Source organism: Octopus sinensis, linkage group LG11 (genome assembly GCF_006345805.1).
Source record: "Octopus sinensis linkage group LG11, ASM634580v1, whole genome shotgun sequence".
In the NCBI taxonomy this organism is placed as follows: Eukaryota; Metazoa; Mollusca; class Cephalopoda; order Octopoda; family Octopodidae; genus Octopus; species Octopus sinensis.
In genome coordinates this window covers 39,218,984-39,236,832 of record NC_043007.1, presented here as the reverse complement: position 1 = coordinate 39,236,832, position 17,849 = coordinate 39,218,984, and the positions used below count along the sequence as shown (strand labels likewise).

The 17,849-nt window shown below is 38.5% G+C and overlaps 1 protein-coding gene across 1 annotated transcript in view; it reads left to right on the top strand.

The window, feature by feature from the left end:
* The window catches only part of LOC115217349 (dihydrolipoyllysine-residue succinyltransferase component of 2-oxoglutarate dehydrogenase complex, mitochondrial), a 174,918-nt gene that overhangs the window by 148,942 nt on the left and 8,127 nt on the right, over positions 1–17,849 (top strand). The window contains exons 5-8 of the mRNA XM_029787014.2: positions 10,664–10,738; positions 11,577–11,632; positions 13,102–13,210; positions 14,152–14,414. Coding sequence (XP_029642874.1) covers positions 10,664–10,738; positions 11,577–11,632; positions 13,102–13,210; positions 14,152–14,414 — 503 coding nt within the window. The remainder of the gene's footprint in view (positions 1–10,663; positions 10,739–11,576; positions 11,633–13,101; positions 13,211–14,151; positions 14,415–17,849) is intronic.

Below are 17,849 nucleotides of genomic sequence, written 5' to 3'. Positions count from 1 at the left end.
TAGGTCTGGTGTTGAAGGCTGAAGTCTAGCAAGAATACTGTGCTCAACTGACAACTGTTTAAGACTAACTACCAAGATGTTGCTACTTGTCTCTTATCGCATCACACACACACACACACACCACGCACGCACGCACGTACGTACGTAGTACTACTAGTGTCACAATAACATGCATCCACTCTTGTAAAGTGATTGATAGTGGGAAGGGCATTTCCTGACTGCAGAAACCAAAACACAATATGAAATAAACAAGACCAACTCCTCCAACTCATCTTGGAGAGTGGTAACTAAGAATCAGTTAAAACTTGTACTCTAACAACCTGCCCAACTCATGTCCATATGGAAGCTGGATGTTAAGTTAAGTTAAGTTTTTGGCTCAAAAAGCAAAAAGCAAGGCCATGTAGCGGGTAAAGGAGTTATGTACAGGGAGGGTGGTCATGCAAAGAGTTCAGGCCATTTCTGGTCAAGAGAGACTCTGAACCGAGCGGTCGTCGGCATCTTCACTATCTTGTCCGGCAGCTTATTCCACGGATCCGCAACCCAGACGGAGAAAGCCCCTCTCCTTCGACTGAGATGAAATCGTCGCAGATAGAGCTTTTCAGAGTGACCCCGCAGCCGATGCTCTGGAGCAGGAGTGAAGAACAGCTCTTTCGAGAGGTTACACTTTCCGCTTATGATGTTGTGAGCAAGAATGAGATCACCACGGCGGTGTCAGTTTTCTAGAGAATAAAGGTCGCACGTCTTCAGCCTTTCTTCATAAGACAAATGCTTGAGACCAAGAACCATGCGGGTAGCCAGCTTCTGGACTCTTTCGAGATGATGTATGTTGGTAACAATGGATGTATTACTATTAAGGCTGCGAGCTGGCAGAATTGTTAGCATGTTGAGTAAAATGCTCAGCAGCATTCTGAGTTCAAATGTCACCAAGGTCCACTTCTGTTATTATCATTATAACAATAAAGGATCATTAGTACGCTGGGTGAAATACTTAGCAGTATTTTGTCTGTTTCTCAAGATGCTAAGTGTAAAAGATGTTTTATATGACACATTCTACCAGTGTCCAAAGTTTGAAAGTGTTTAGTTACAAAAAACTATTTTTTAAATCTGTAAGTCAAAAGGTAAAGATCCGAAATCTTTACTGTATTTGCCAGTATATAAGGCATGTTCTTACATAAAACAAACCTTTACAATTTTGTGGAAAAACAATGCATGATTAATTTAAACCAATGTGAATAAATATGCATTATATTTGACAGAGTAATCTGAATGCTAGTAGATTAAAACAGTAGAATGTGATTTCAGGGAAATGTGGTTGCTGTTTCTAGCAGTCAAGCAACCATGTAAAAGACCCCTTTATTGGATCATATAACTGGTGGTGGTGGTGGCAACAAAAAAAGTATTGGAGATGTTGAGTGTGGTTTTCTACTGATGGACAAGATGGTAGGGAGGAGGGCAGGTTAAACAGTTAAAGGTGTCTCTGAACAACAACAACAGCAACAGACAGTAGAAAGCCCAAAACGTTTGGAGATGATAGCAATAGTGATGAGAGATAGTCATTTGTCTACCATCTGTCTGTCTGTCTGTGTTTGTTTGTTTGTCTGGCTGTTAAGTGTACAACAGAAAACAGCAAACTCTTCCCCCAAAAAGCAAATCTGTCTAATGTCTTAAGTGTGTTGGGCACAGATGGTTTGTCATTGTTGACAATGGTGGTGGTGGTGGTGGTGGTGACGAATACAAGAGATGAGATTCATTTCACAGTTGAATGAACTGCATTGTATGTATGTGTGTGTGTATAAACAGAGAGAGAGTAGGTTAATGACACTTCTATGGGTATGATTATATATATATTTACACACACACACACACACACACAAACACATACATATATATATATATATATATATATATATATATATATATATATATATATACATACATATATACACCTATATATATACATATATATACATAGAGAGAGAGAGGGGTTAATGACAAGATTATGGATATGAGTTATATATATATATATATATATATATATAAGAACCAACAGAAAAAGTACCATCTTTCAAATAGATACTGGAGTTGATTTGATCAATGAACACTTTTAAAGTAGTACCCCAGTGTGGAGCACCACCTTGAAAAAGTCCAGTAACTGAAACAGGCTAAAGTATATCTCTCTGACTATCTGTAGATAGATAATGCGTGTGTATTAATTATACATTTTATATATAACCACTGTTCATCATAGTTTTAATTATATATCATCATCATCATTTAATGTCCGTTGTCCATGCTGGCATGGGTTGGATGCTTTGACCAGAGCTGGTAAGCTGTGGAGCTGCACCAGGCTCCAGTCTGATTTGGCATGGTTTCTGCAGCTGGATGCCCCTCCAAATGCCAACCACTTTGCAGTGTGTGCTGGGTGCTTTTACATGGCACTGGAAAGGTGTTTTTATGTGGCACCACACAAATGTTTTCTATGGCACTGCACAGGTGTTCTTATATGGCACCACACAAGTGCTTTTATATGACACTGCCATGTGTTTTTTACACCACCAGAAGGATCGATCTTAACACTTCTGTCGCGGATTACGGGTCTTCTTGAGTATGGTAAGGCACCTGGCATTTCGACCCTTTGTCATCTCATATGAAAGGTTCAGCATCCTGATGTTTATGAGCATGCGTTATATAGATAGAGAAGTAGATGGTTATTCTTTTACCTGATTCATTGAACTTCAGCCATGCTGGAGCACCACTTCAATCCTTTAGCATTCAAGCTGGTCATATCAGGCCCAAATATCCTACCTTTTTATGTTCAAACTGGCCAGATCCAGCCTCTCACATCAATCATACAATGTCATTCTAAAAGTAAACAATCACACCACTGAAATATTAAAAGCCACAAGATAATATATGCTGGATTCAAAACAGTATGGATAAGTAAGCATTAAATTTGACAGAGAAATCTGAATGCTAAAGGATTAAAAGTGTTTAGTTGATCGAATCACCCCCACCCAGTATTTATCTGAAATCTGGTACATATTCTGTTGGTTGTTTTCTTTTTGTTTTTTTTGTTTTTTCCAGAACTGCTAGGTTATAGGGATGTAAACAAACCAGCACCACCTGCATGCTCTCACACATACACACACACACACACACAATGGGCTGCCACACACTCCCTGTCTATGAAATTCACTCAGAAAATATTGGATGGTTCTGGGTCTATAAGTAGAGGATGCTTGCTCAAGGTCCACACAAAGGGTCCAGAATAAATACCACAGTTCATCTTACATTATGCCCTAGTAACTCAACTAATTCGTGTGATTAGCAATGCAAACTAAAAGAAAAACAAAAGATAAAAACACTTGTCAATTTTTCTATGCTACCACTACTCACAGTTCTACTATAATCTCAGTTGACCAAAGCCTTGTAAGTGGATTAGGTGGAAACTGAAAGAAGCCTATTGTGTGTGCTCGTGTCTCCTTGTCATGACATCGCATGATTGTTGTAAACGTGTTGTTCATTTCCAGTGTTTTACAAAAACATGCCTGGTCGTGTAGAAATGTTACCGTGCTTGGAAACAAGAAGGGCATCCAATCTTAGAAAATCTGCCCGATTAAAATTCTCTTTTATCTTTTACTCTTTTACTTGTTTCAGTCATTTGACTGTGGCCATGCTGGAGCACCGCCTTTAGTCGAGCAAATCGACCCCAGGACTTACTCTTTGTAAGCCTAGTACTTATTCTCTTGGTCTCTTTTGCCGTGTATATATATATATATATATATATACTCTTTTACTCTTTTACTTGTTTCAGTCATTTGACTGCGGCCATGCTGGAGCACCGCCTTTAATCGAGCAACTCGACCCCGGGACTTATTCTTTGTAAGCCCAGTACTTATTCTATCGGTCTCTTTTGCCGAACTGCTAAATGACGGCGACATAACACACCAGCATCGGTTGTCAAGCAATGTTAGGGGGACAAACACAGACACACAAACATACACGCACACACACACACATATATATATATATATATACATGTATACGACGGGCTTCTTTCAGTTTCCGTCTACCAAATCCATTCACAAGGCTTTGGTTGGCCCGAGGCTATAGTAGAAGACACTTGCCCAAGGTGTCACGCAGTGGCACTGAACCCAGAACCATGTGGTTGGTAAGCAAGCTACTTACCACACAGCCACTCCTGCGCCTATATATATATATATATATATATACACACACACACATACATGAAGGGCTCCCACACAGTTTCAGATTCACTTACCCAAGTCGCTACACTGTGGGATTGTACTCAGAACCCTGAGGTTGGGAAGCTAACTTTATACCACTCATCCATGCCTGTGTCCATCGCAAGACTGAAAAATAAAAGCTGGAAAGGAGAAATTGTATAACATAGTCTTCAGTTTTCTGCTGGTATGAAATAGATGGAATAGTCACACGTGGAAAGGCCTTTCATGTTGTTAGGTTTGCTTGGTCAGACTGTGGCCTGGGGTTTAAGATCAATACCAACGCAAAAAGGCCAATCACCATTACAGTGGTGTCAACGATTTCTCACGTATGTCCAAAGTATAGAGACTGTAGATTGTGTGTGTGTGTGTATGTGTGTGTGTGAGAAAGAGAGAGAGAGGGGAAAGAGGGAAGGGTGTGTGTGTGTGTGGTACATGTGTGTGTGAGAGAGGGGAAGGAGGGAGGGAGTGATGTTTGTGACTCACAGATATAATTATTGATGGAAATCCGTCAACAAAGAATTTTGTTTTCATTTCAAAAATGTTAGTTACACAAACCAACTTTGTTGTGTATATATTTGTGTGTGTATGTGTATATATATATATGTGTGTGTGTGTGTATGATATGTATATGTATATAATATGTATATATATATATATATGATATGCATATATATATATGTATATGTATATATATAATTTGTGTGTTGATGTGTATGTATTTGTATATCTGCATTTGTGTGTGTGTGTGTAGAGAGAGAGAGAGAGACGAGGGAAGAGAAAGAAAAATGAGTGAGTGAGTATTGTGTACCTATGTATTTAAAGTGTTTATGTATTTCTTGAGATGCATGTGTTTGTGTTTACATGTGTATGTAAAAAATGGAGAATTTCCTTGCTGTCTTAATGACTGGAATGTGTGTGTGTGTGTGAGTGAGTGAGTGTGAGTGAGTGTGTGTGAGAGTGAGTGTGAGTGAGTGTGTGTGTGTGTGTGTGTGTGTGTGTGTGGTTTATATTTATGGTGTTTGAAGAAAGAATTTTTCATATGCTGAAACATAAATGACATAGGAATAATGTTGAGTGTGTGTGTGTCTGTGTGTCCATGTAGCCCTGTGTCTGTCCATGTGTGTATGTATTTCTGTGTGTGTGTGTGTGTGTGTGTGTGTGTGTTGCCCTTGAATATCTTGAAAAGTCTGTCAAAACAAAACAGATCTTTCCGGTGAGGGGTGAGGGTCGGTGTGGAGACGAGGCAGGTGGAAGGAGCGGGGAGGTGGTAGTCCATCATTTCTACCTACTTACCTACCCTCCTCCTGCTCCCCTCTCTTGTGACACAACACCTGGATGATGTGACTTCAATCAGGTTCTTGAAATTTTCATTGGTTTAACTCTTTTACTGATGAGTAAGGTGTGCCAGAAGTTGGTGGGGGTGTCGTGTTTGTGATGTATATGCGTCATTTACAATATATGTTATGTGCATAAGGTAAGTGTATGTGTGTGTGTGCTCTTTGTGATGTATATGTAGTGTGTATGTATGTGTATAAACAAATGAGATTTGGAGGCCACGTTTGGCCTTCTTCCTGCCTCAAGTCAATCTAATTAGCTAATCCTCCCTCCCCAATTTGTAGCCTTTTACATATGTTAGAAATAGTAATCAAATTATTATTATTATTATTATTATTATATTATTATTAATATTATTATTATTATTATTATTATTATTATTATAATTATTATTATAAAGGCAGTGACCTGACAGAATCATTAGCATGCTAGACAAAAACGCTTAGCATTATTCCATCTGCCTTTACATTCCAAGTTCAGATTCCACCTATGTTGACTTAACCTTTCAGGGTCGATAAATTAAGTACCAGTGAGACACTGGGGTTGATGTAACCGACTGTCCCCTTCCACCCAATTTCAGGCCTTGTGCCTATTGTAGAAAGGATTGTTGTTGTTATTATTGTTGTGGTTGTTGTTTTTGTTACCATTATTATTATTATTATTATTATTATTATTATTTTATTATCATCATCATCATCATTATTATTATTATTATTATTATTATCATTATTATTATTATTATTATTATTATTATGGCAAGTTGGCAGAATTGCATCGAAAAAATTCATCCCACTAGAGTTGATTGAGTTAGGTACCAGTCAAGTATTGGCGTCAATGTAATTGACTTGCCTTTTCCTCTCAAAATTGTTGACCTTGTGCCAAAATTTTGAAAGAATTATTATTATTATTGTTATTATTATTATTAATAATATTTAAGGATTGACGTTATTCCTCCCGAAGGTAAAGGAACAATAAGAAGAGTGCGACTGTTATCGAATGATCAATATTTTGACGCTTCATGTGTCTTCCACAAGTCCAAAATAATCATCTCAATCTACTTCACATTTTGTAATATTTAAGGATTGATGTTACTCCTACCAAAATGAAGTAGATTGAGACGATTATTTTGAACTTGTGGAAGACACACGAAGTGTCAAAATATTGTTCATTCAATAACAGTCGCACTATTATTATTATTATTATTATTAATTCAACCAAGGTCAGCTTTGTTTTTCATCTCTTTGAGGTTGATGAAATAAGTGCCAGCTGAGCATTGGCGACAGTGTAATCTCAACTATCCCTCCCACACGCACACAAAATTTCAGACCTTGTGTCTATATTAAACAGGGATTGTTGTTAGTGAAGGGGCATGTCTCTATGGTTAGAGCATAGAGCTTACGATCGTGAGGTTATGAGTTTGATTCCCGGACCGGGCTGCATGTTGTGTAATCAAGACACTTTATTTCACATTGCTCCAGTTAACTCAACTGTGGAAATGAGTTGCGACATCACTGGTGCCAAGCTGTATTGGCCTTTGTCTTTCCCTTGGATAACATCAGTGGTGTGGAGAGGGGAGGCTGGTATGCATGGGCAACTGCTGGCCTTCCATAAACAACCTTGCCCAGACTTGTACCTCAGAGGGTAACTTTCTAGGTGCAATCCCATGGTTATTCATGACTGAAGGGGGATGGGTCTCCCTCCCCATCATTATTATTATTATTTACGGTTTCTTTTCATTATAACTTTATTTCAGCTGTCTTAGTACTGGGGGTTCCTGTGGAGGCCAAAAGTAGCAAGGGCTACTTTGTTTTGCTTATGCATGCTAAAATTATCACCAGATTTATTCTGTTTTAGATGGAGACTGCTTTCCATAGTATATGGGCTGTATCCATCAAAGTTATCTTTTGTTGTTCACGGAGATTGGAGTTACCAGGGAGTTACTTTATATACTTCTCAGCTCCCTTCTTTATCATTCTCAACACACCAATTATCATTATTATTATTATTATTATTATTATTGTTGTTATTGTTATTGTTGTTATTCAGCATCAGTCTTTCAATAGTAAAATGCTCATCTGTCATGTAGGCACCCAGGTTCATTTCCCAGCTGATGCAAGTCACTTATGGCAGCAAGCTGGTGGAATTGTTGGCACATTGGACAAAATGTTTAGCAGCTTTTCTTTTGGCTTTACATTCTGAGTTCAAATTCCACCAAGGCTGACTTTGCCTTTCAGTATTTTGGGATCAATAAAAATAAGTACCAGTTGAGTCCTGGGGTCTATGTAATTGACTAGACCCGCCTTCTAAAATTTGGAAAATAAAAGAAAGGATTATTGTTATTATCATTTAGGCAGTGAACTGGTAGAATTGTTAGGGCATTTCTTCTGAGTTCTAATTCTGCTGAGGTCAGCTTCACTTTTTGCCCCCTTGGGCTCATTAAAATAAGTACCAGTCAGGTACTGGAGTTGATGTAATCAACAAATTCTTCCCTTCCCACCCCCAATTTCTGGCCTTGTGCCTACATTTAAAATGCTTATTACCTCATATTATCAATATTTGGTAAACTTGATGGCACAGCTACCAAAGAAGTTATTGAAATTGTAGCAATTTGAGGAATCATTATGAGCAAAAACATTAATCAACTGGTAGCAGAAATGGTACAAATCCAGGTTAATTTCCTAATGTTTGGATTTATCTATTTTTTTTTATCTCCTCCATATTCTAGGTTTACATTGGCCATGGAATTCTGGAATTCTAGTTGTCACTAGAATTTACAGATTTTTATCTGTAGTGGAGAAGTAAGACTAGTAGACAAAATGGTGATTCACTTAAAAAAAGTATCATCTACAACAGCAAAATTCCAAGCCAAAAAGGGACTTCCTAAACTAAACACCAACAGCTTTTTATAATGGCTCACTTTTGATGCTGGTGGTAGGGATTGGGGTTGTAAATTTCACCCATGTCCCACATGTATACCAAAAACAGTGTGGCCTAGTGGTTAGGGTGCTGCAATGCTCATTATCATAACATTGTGATTTCGATTCCTGGATTGGGCAGTAAGTTCTGTTCTTGTTGAGCAAAACACTTTGTTTCATGCTGCTTCACCCCCACCCCCACCTGTAAATGATTTCCTGCAATAGCTGGGAAGTTATCCTTGCAACAGACTGGCATCCTATTCAGTGGGGTGTGTTTTAACCTCAATCATTTATATGCCATAAGGCTTATGACAAACCTAAGTCTAAGTCACACCTACATCATATCTTACATGTAATAATATCTCTGTGTTTCGGCCCATCATCAACATAATCACATCATTGAAACAAGCAGACCTGCACTGAAGTAAGGTAAACATAAGTAAAGAAGATTTATAAATGCAGCACAATTATGTTCTCTTAAGTTTACCTTGACAAAGGGCCAACTTGTCTAAAGTATCAATATTATTTACTTTTACTTCAGTGTAGTAATGCGGACTTCTTTTTATGGGTAAATTAAAGGTGTTTTAACCATGACATTGTGTATCTAGAACTACATTGCTGCATTATGCCATGTGCTGGTTTTGGGGGGTTTTTCTTTGTTTTTTTTTGGGGGGGGGGGGTTTAAAGACTATTCACACTGAAACTCCTTTCATTGTTGTTAATGTTTAGTCCCTTAACATTCCTGATTAATCAGAGATAGGATCGATGGTGTTTCACCCATCACTATCCATCAGTATTTCGGACACAGTCTATCAATGTCAAAGGCTACATAATCCAGTGTGTCCTTCCTTTTCTTAGACAATACAGTGTGATTAGAAAGATTTGGTTGCTATTGCTATCAGAAAAACAGCCACATGAATGATCACTCTGCTTTTTGATGATACCAGTGATTGTGAGATTATGCGGGTGTTTCTATGAGAAGTGTGAAAGCACATGGCTTGTTGGTTAGGATATTCAGTTCATGATGGTAAGATCATGAGTTCAATTCCTGGTGGCACATTGTGTCTTTAAGCAAGGCACTTTATTTCACATTGCCCCAGTCGACTCAGCTGCAGAACTGAGTAAAATAGAACCCCTTCTGTCATGAATGGCCATGGGATTGCATGTAGAAAGTTCCCCTCCGAGGCACAAGTCCAGACATGGTTGTTTATGGAAGACCAGCAGTCATCCATGCATACCAGACCCATCTCTCTATGCCACTGATGTTATCTAAGGGAAAGGCAAAAGATCCTATACAGTTTGGCACCAGTGACATCACAATTCATTTCAGCAGCTCAGTGAACTGGAGCAACATAAAATAAAGTGTCTTGCTCAAGAAAGCAACACACAGCCCGATCCAGGAATCAAACTCATTACGTCATGATTGTGATCTCTACACTCTAACCACTGAACCATGCACCATGTACAGAAATGAGTAGTACCTGTATTTCAAAGAGCCAACCTTGTCATATTCTGTTTCACATTGAATCTCCCTCAGAACTACATTAAGGGTATACATATCTGTAAGGCGGAGAGCTGGCAGAAACGTTAGCATGCCAGGCGAAATGCTTAGCGGTATTTATTCTGCTGCTATGTTTTGAGTTCAAATTCTGCTGAGGTCGACTTTGCCTTTCATCCTTTCGGGGTCGATTAAATAAGTACCAGTTACTCACTGGGGTCGAAATAATCGACTTAATCCATTTGTCTGTCCTTATTTGTCTTCTCTGTGTTTAGCCCCTTGTGGGTAGTAAAGAAATAGGTATTTCGTCTGCCGTTACGTTCTGAGTTCAAATTTGCCTTTCATCCTTTCGGGGTCGATTAAATAAGTACCAGTTACTCACTGGGGTCGATATAATCGACTTAATCCGTTTGTCTGTCCTTATTTGTCCTCTCTGTGTTTAGCTCCTTGTGGGTAGTAAAGAAATAGGTATACATGTCTGTGAAGTGCTCAACCGCCTGCATGTTAATCCCACGAGTAGGCTGTTCTGTTGATCAGATCATCTGTAACACTTGTCATCATAACCGATGGAGCACCAGTTAGTATGAGAAGTGTATATGGTAATGTGAAGAAGTCAAACCTTTCCTTCATTTATACTAATTCTTTCTCTCTTTCTCTTTATATTTCAGTTGACGACTTCCATATTGTTCTGACTCCACATTTTGCAGAATCTGTTACTGAAGGCGACATTGTCTGGGTCAAAGGTGAAGATGTTCTTCTGACCGATATTTGCTTATATTGTTCATTAATGTTTGTGCTTTCTCGTATATATTGCTGTATGCGAGTGTGTTGGCGTATGCACGTGTGTCAGTGTTTGTGTTTATGTATGCGTGTGTTTTTCTTTTTTGATTAAACAAACTTCATCTCTAGAACCATCATTAATGTAACAATTTAAAATCACATTCTCTCGCTCTCTCTCTTTATATATATATATATGTATATATATATGTATATATATATATATGTATGTATATATATACACATATATATCTGTGTGACTCCCTCTCTTTACTTATCTTTCCACATTTTCCTTTTCCTCCTCCCCCTCTGTATCTATCTACCTATCTATCTTTCTCTCTTTATCCATCTTTCTGTATTTTCCTCTTCCTCTCTCTCCATGTGTATCTTTCTCTTTCTCTCTCTTGTTATTTTTCCTTCCCACTCTCTTTCTCTCTTTCTCTCTCTCTCACACACACATACACTCGCACACACATGCAAAAGCTGTGTCAAACACTTATGCTGGACAATAAAAAAAATATACACTAAAAACAAAATTAGTTACCAGTGGAAAAATTTAGTTGTTAAATTAATAAATTTCTTGGGGAGAAAATATTTTTCCATAGATTTTTTTTGGGCTTTTTAATTCATTTAAAAATGTACCTTTTCTCTGAAACTTTCTTCTTACCATATTACTTTATGTATCTTTTTCAATATTGATTAAAGTAATCGATACTGATTAAAGCAGTCAATGACCTAGACTGTTTCTTTTTTCTTTCTTTCTTTTTTTTGGCATTTTATATTGATTTTCTTGTTTTTTAACAGCAATTGGTGATTCAGTGGCTGTTGATGATGTCGTTGCTGAAATCGAGACTGACAAGGTATCTTTTATCTTTTACTTGTTTCAGTCATTAGACTGTGGCCATGCTGGGGCACCGCCTTGAAGAATGTTTTAGCTGAATGGGTGTCTTTGATTCGCTTATGTTTTATTTTGTTCTGGTTGCCTAGTACACCTTCTGTGTGTGTGTGTGTGTGTGTGTGTGTGAGTTTTATGTTTAAATTGATCCCTGTACTTATTATTTTTTTTAAAACCTGATACTTTTATTGATCTCTTTTGCTGAACTGCTAAGTTACAGGAAGGTAAACACATCTTCACCAGTTGTCAAGCATTGTTGAGGGACACACATGCGCACACACACACACATGTGATGAGGCTTCTTTCAGTTTCTTTCTACCAAATCCACTCACAAGGCTATAGCAGAAGACAAGCACCCAAGGTGCCATGCAGTGGGACTGACCTTGGAACCATGCAGTTAGGAAGCAAGCTTCTTACCACACAACCACGCCTGCGGAATAATCCAGAGTTTAAACATAAAACTGACACACACACACGCTCACACAGTAGGTGTACTAGGCAACCAGAACAAAATAAAACACAAGCGAATCAAAGACACCCAAATGGTTTAACAAAAGAAACAGGCCATTCTGCAGCTGCAGAAGTAAGTACATGCCAGGATCAGACGGTCTCAAAACATCCCCATTGGCCACCTGTATCAATCCCTTTGCAACATAGGGCTACCTTTCTCACACACAACGATTCTCTTAGTGTAACTGTCCAAGGAGTTCTAATCAGGAGAACTAGGTGCCCATATGTTGGTAGTGGTCATATAATTACATGGGTCTCACAGAGCTTGCTGGACATGAACTGCCTTCTCCTCATCATATAAGATTTATACCTGATGTTCTCATGTAGTACATGTCTGATAGTGGAATCAACCACCTTAAGATGATCAGCGATGGCCCTTATCAATCTGCTGGAATTGTCCTTGAAGACACCTTAGACTTGTTAGATGACTTCAACCATACTGATGATGTCTGACATTAAGGTTTCTTGTCCTTGGTCACAGGTGACATTTCCCTGCAAGAGGCCTTCAGCTCTTCCCTGGCTCTGAACACAAAAGAGCCCAACCATGTTCAAGAAGCTGGTGATATCTCAAGTCAGTGTGACAAGTGGTTAAAGTAATGAACTTGGTGTATGAGTGAACTTTTCATTTGTTGTGTCAAATTGGAATCTGCCACCTTGAGGCTGGCCTTGTGCCTAGAGTAGAAAAGATTATTTTGTAGGTCTGAGAATTTGATGATGTGATTGTTTATTTTTAGAATGACACTGTAGGGTAGGTATAAGATGTTGGATCTGGCCAGTTTGAACATAAAAGAGGCAGAATATTTTGGCTGGATACGATCGGTCTAAATGCTAAAAGGTTAAACCAAATAGTGGTAAATTTTTTCAATGTTGCTTGTTTATTATTCCTAGTCCATTGCATTATCCATCTGTCTACTTCATTTGCAGACAACCATCCCAGTGCCATCACCTGTGGCAGGCGTCATTGAAGAATTTTTCGTTGAGGATGGTGAAAAAGTGGAAGCTGAACAGAAATTGTTTAAACTTAAACTTTCAGGCAAGCATACCATTTTCTGTGTGTGTGTGTGTGTGTGTGTGTACATATATATATATATATGCTGAAAAGGGATGATGTATAAAACAATAAAAATATATATGTATACATGGTAATTTATAATAGGTCATTAAACTAATTCCAACCTGATATAACATTGTAATAAATCCAATGTACTTGTATTTAAATCAGCAACAGTTTATAGCTAGCACAGACTTGTATTCCTGATGGTCTGGGATGTTCATTTGGGCTAGAAACATCATCATCCTCATTTAAGATTGCTTTAAATTTAATTTTAACTAATTTATACTAATTAGGTATCTTAATTACATAACCATAGAATTAATAATGTTTATTCCTAATGAAACAGCTGTTGAAAGTAATTATATTATGGTCTATCTGTGAAATTAATGCTTTTCCTGTTTTTATTATTGTGTATATATCATTGCTATTCTGTTAAACTGCCGTATGTCCAAATTTGACCAAATGCGTTTTTTTCGATATGGGGTATGGCAAAATGTTGAATCTCATAATCACATGCCTCTATTAGCATTGACTCTTATCACCACATATTTCCTAAATGGTGACTCTTATCACCAACTATTTCTTAAATGTTGACTCTTATAACCACGTGCTTCTGTTAATGTTGACAATTTTAACCAATATGCCTCTGTTAATATTGATTCCCCTCGAATATTTAGTTTTGCTCACCTTTAAAAACTTGTCCAAATTCAAATCCTATAGGAGCAAATGCCCATCTCTTCTGATGTTTGAGAAAACATATTGCTCTACCAGTCATATATTGGGGATGAAAACAATTCAGTAAACTGCAAATTCCTCTTCAGATTTGTGGGCTTGGTAGCAACTTATTTTTCCCTTTTTTTTTTAATAAAAAAAATTCATTATTCTTAAATTACTTTTAATTAATTTGTTTTATTTTACAGCTGGTGGAGCTGCACCAAGTGCTGCTGCAGCACCGGCGCCACCACCTGCCGCTGCTGCTGCCGAGACTTCACCACCACCACCTCCACCAGCTGCAGCGGCTGCTGGACCTATACCAAGCACACCACCACCAGTGACTCCTCTCCCCTCAAAGCCAATGGCTACTACTCCACCATCTACCGTGCAACTGCCGAAGCCTGCCACAGCCGCTGCTGCTGCTGTTCCGGCTGTCGCTTCAGCCCCAAATGCTAGAACTGAACAGCGGGTAATTGTTTATTGTTGTGTTTAGTGTGTGTGTATGTATATATATATATATATATATATATATATATATATATATATATCATCATCATCATCATCATACATACATATGTATATATATATATATATATTTATATACATACATATGTATATATATATCATCATCATCATCATTTAGCGTCCGCTTTCCATGCTAGCATGGGTTGGACGGTTCAACTGGGGTCTGTGAAGCTGGAAGGCTTCGTCAGGCCCAGTCAGATCTGGCAGTGTTTCTACAGCTGGATGCCCTTCCTAACGCCAACCACTCCGTGAGTGTAGTGGGTGTATATATATATATATATATATATATATATATACACGGGGAGCTGGCAGAGTTGTTAGTACGCCGGGCGAAATGTTTAGCAGTATTTTTCCCATTGTTACGTTCTGAGTTCAAATTCCGCCGAGGTCAACTTTCCCTTTCATCCTTTCGAGGTCAATTAAATTAGTACCAGTTACGCACTGGGGTCAATATAATCAACTTAATCCATTTGTCTGGCCTTGTTTGTCCACTCTGTGTTTAGCCCCTTGTGGGTAGTAAAGAAATAGTATATATATATATATATGTTGTTCAGGCACATGGCTTAGTGGTTAGGGTATTCAGCTCATGATCATAAGGTCATGAGTTCAATTCTTGGTGACCTGTTGTGCCCTTGAGCAAGGCACTTTATTTCACGTTGTTCCAGCCCACCCAGCTGGCAAAAATGAGTGGAACCTGTAATTCAAAAGGGCTAGCCTTGCCACATTCTGTGTCACGCTAAATCTCCCTGAGAACTATGTTAAGGATACATGTGTCTGTGAGGGTACTCAGCCACGTGCACCTTAATTTCATGAGCAGGCTGTTCCATTGATCAGACAAACTGGAACCCTTGTCATCATAACCAACAGAATGGCAGTTTTTTTTTATATGTGTGCCAGTGGGTTTGTACATGTCTTTGTATTTCTCTGTATGCGTATCATCATCATCATTTAGCATCCGTTGCCCATGCTGGCATGAGTTGGACGGTTTGACTGGGCTGGCATGCTTGAAGGCTGCACCAGGATCCAGTCTGATTTAGCATGGTTTCCTATGGTTTGCCCTTCCTGACACCAACAACTCCAAGGGTATAATGCTTTTATGTGCCATTTGCATGACACTGGTATCTGCCATGACTGAAATTTTGCTCAGCTTGATGGGCCTTCTTAAGCACAACATAATGCCATTGGTCTTGGTCATTGCTTCTGTGAAGCCCAACACTCAGAAGAAGCTTGGCCACTTTGCCTGTATGTATGTGAATATGTTTGTATATCTCTATATATTATGTATGGTGGAGGGAGGGGCTGTAAAATTCCTTGCTTTAGTTAAAAGAAAATACAGGAGGATCAGTTAATTATGATTTTATTCAACATATTCCTCTCTCAGATTCACACACTTATTACAGTGATCCCTCAGTTTCTCTAAGCCCTGTAAAAGGACTCAGAAGTTTGGGCCTCCAACCAGGCTTTTCATGATACCCCTTAAAGTTAGGAACTTTTCAGCACCCCCTCATATGTCATGCACATTTGAGATTAGGATCAGGGAACATTGTGTGTATCTTGGTTTTTGAGGAGGCACTCTATGTCCCTGTATGTCAAAAGAGGCAACTAAAATGGGTTGGTAAAGGCACCCGACCATGAAACAGCTGTCTCAGGTTATCCATCCAACACATGGCTAGCATAAAAGAGCAGTTGTGAGATGACAACAATAATGATGATGATGATGGTAATGATGATGATGATGGTAATGATGATGTGAATCTATTTGTGCATGTCGCTGTATGTGTTTGTACATTAGTGTGTTTGTGTCAGTGTGATTGCTTCTGTATGCTTGTGCTCACATTTGAAAATTGAAGGCATTAGTATGTGATTATATAGATGTTTGTGTTTGCTTGCATGTATGTTAGGTGCTTTTGACATTATGATGAAAGTTGTATATGCCCAACATATGGGACTGGGGAGGATTTAAAAAATTTTCATTTTTGAATTTTGTTTGCAAGCTTCTTTTTGTAAATTCATGTGTTGAGGTGCTGCCAGATCAGACTGGAGCCTGGTGCAGCCCCTGGCTTCCCAGACCTCAGTCGAACCGTCCAACCCATGCTAGCATGGAAAACGGACGTTAAACGATGATGATGATGAGGCATATTTTATTGTGTCTAGGGAAAGTCATTTTCTTTTAGTACCTTATTAATTTAACACACTCACTGGGTCAATGACTATTGAAAAGGTTGCAAGTTACAATGAAAATTTTAGTAAAAATAAGTAAATGTGTGGAAACCTGTAATCAATAAGGCACTTAAAGAGAATGTCTCTCCCCAGACACAACATCGTCATCGTTTAATGTCCATAAACAGAAACGTTTCTGTTATACTCAACATACACCGAGGAATTCCTGATGTCGATCCAGCACCGATTGTGCAATTATTGTGGATGATGCCAAGTAGCCATAGGCAGTGAGTGTGCCTTTTTGGAATACTACTAGGGACATACCCAACACATAAATTTTAAATTATATACATAATGTGTGTACATGTGTGCATGTACATATGTGTGTGTGTGTGACGTTTTGTAGATATTTCATTAATGTTTATTAAAGGCATTTTGTACCATGTGATACTGCTCCCTGTTACAGTATACGGTGTCACTCCCCATTATGTCACACTATATATTGTCATTCGATGTCATGTTACACTGTATAATGCTACACCAAATAACACTGGTGTCATAATGTCATGTCACTTCATGTCATATCACTACATGTCACTTCACATCATGTCACATTGTGAGGTCACTCTGCCATATCACAGTGTTGCATCACTGTGGTGTCACACTATATAAATGTCACTTTGCATAGTAACGACTTTGCCTTTCATCCTTTCGGTCGATTAAATAAGTACCAGTTACGCACTGGGGTCGATGTAATCGACTTAATCCCTTTGTCCTTGTTTGTCTCCTCTATGTTTAGCCCCCTGTGGGCAATAAAGAAATTGAACCATATCTCATTTGGTTAGGTTCTTGAAAAAGTTTACCCATGCTTGTTCTATGTCATATGATATCATTTGCTTGTTCTATGTCATATGATATCATTTGCTTGTTCTATGTCATATGATATCATTTGCTTGTTCTATGTCATATGATATCGTTACTGAAGGTCATGTTAATGATGGTGCACATAGCCACTCATTATAATTCAGTGAGGTGTTTAATCTGAGAACAGCTCTAACCCAACCTAGTTTATCTGAATATGGATGTGATTTGAGGGCTATGTTTGCACCCATTTTTAGCAGTCTAAAGGAGGCGAGCTGGCAGAATCGTTAGCACACCGGGCGAAATGCTTAGCGGTCAAACTATATATATTGTGTCACTTGACACTGTCTCACTCCTA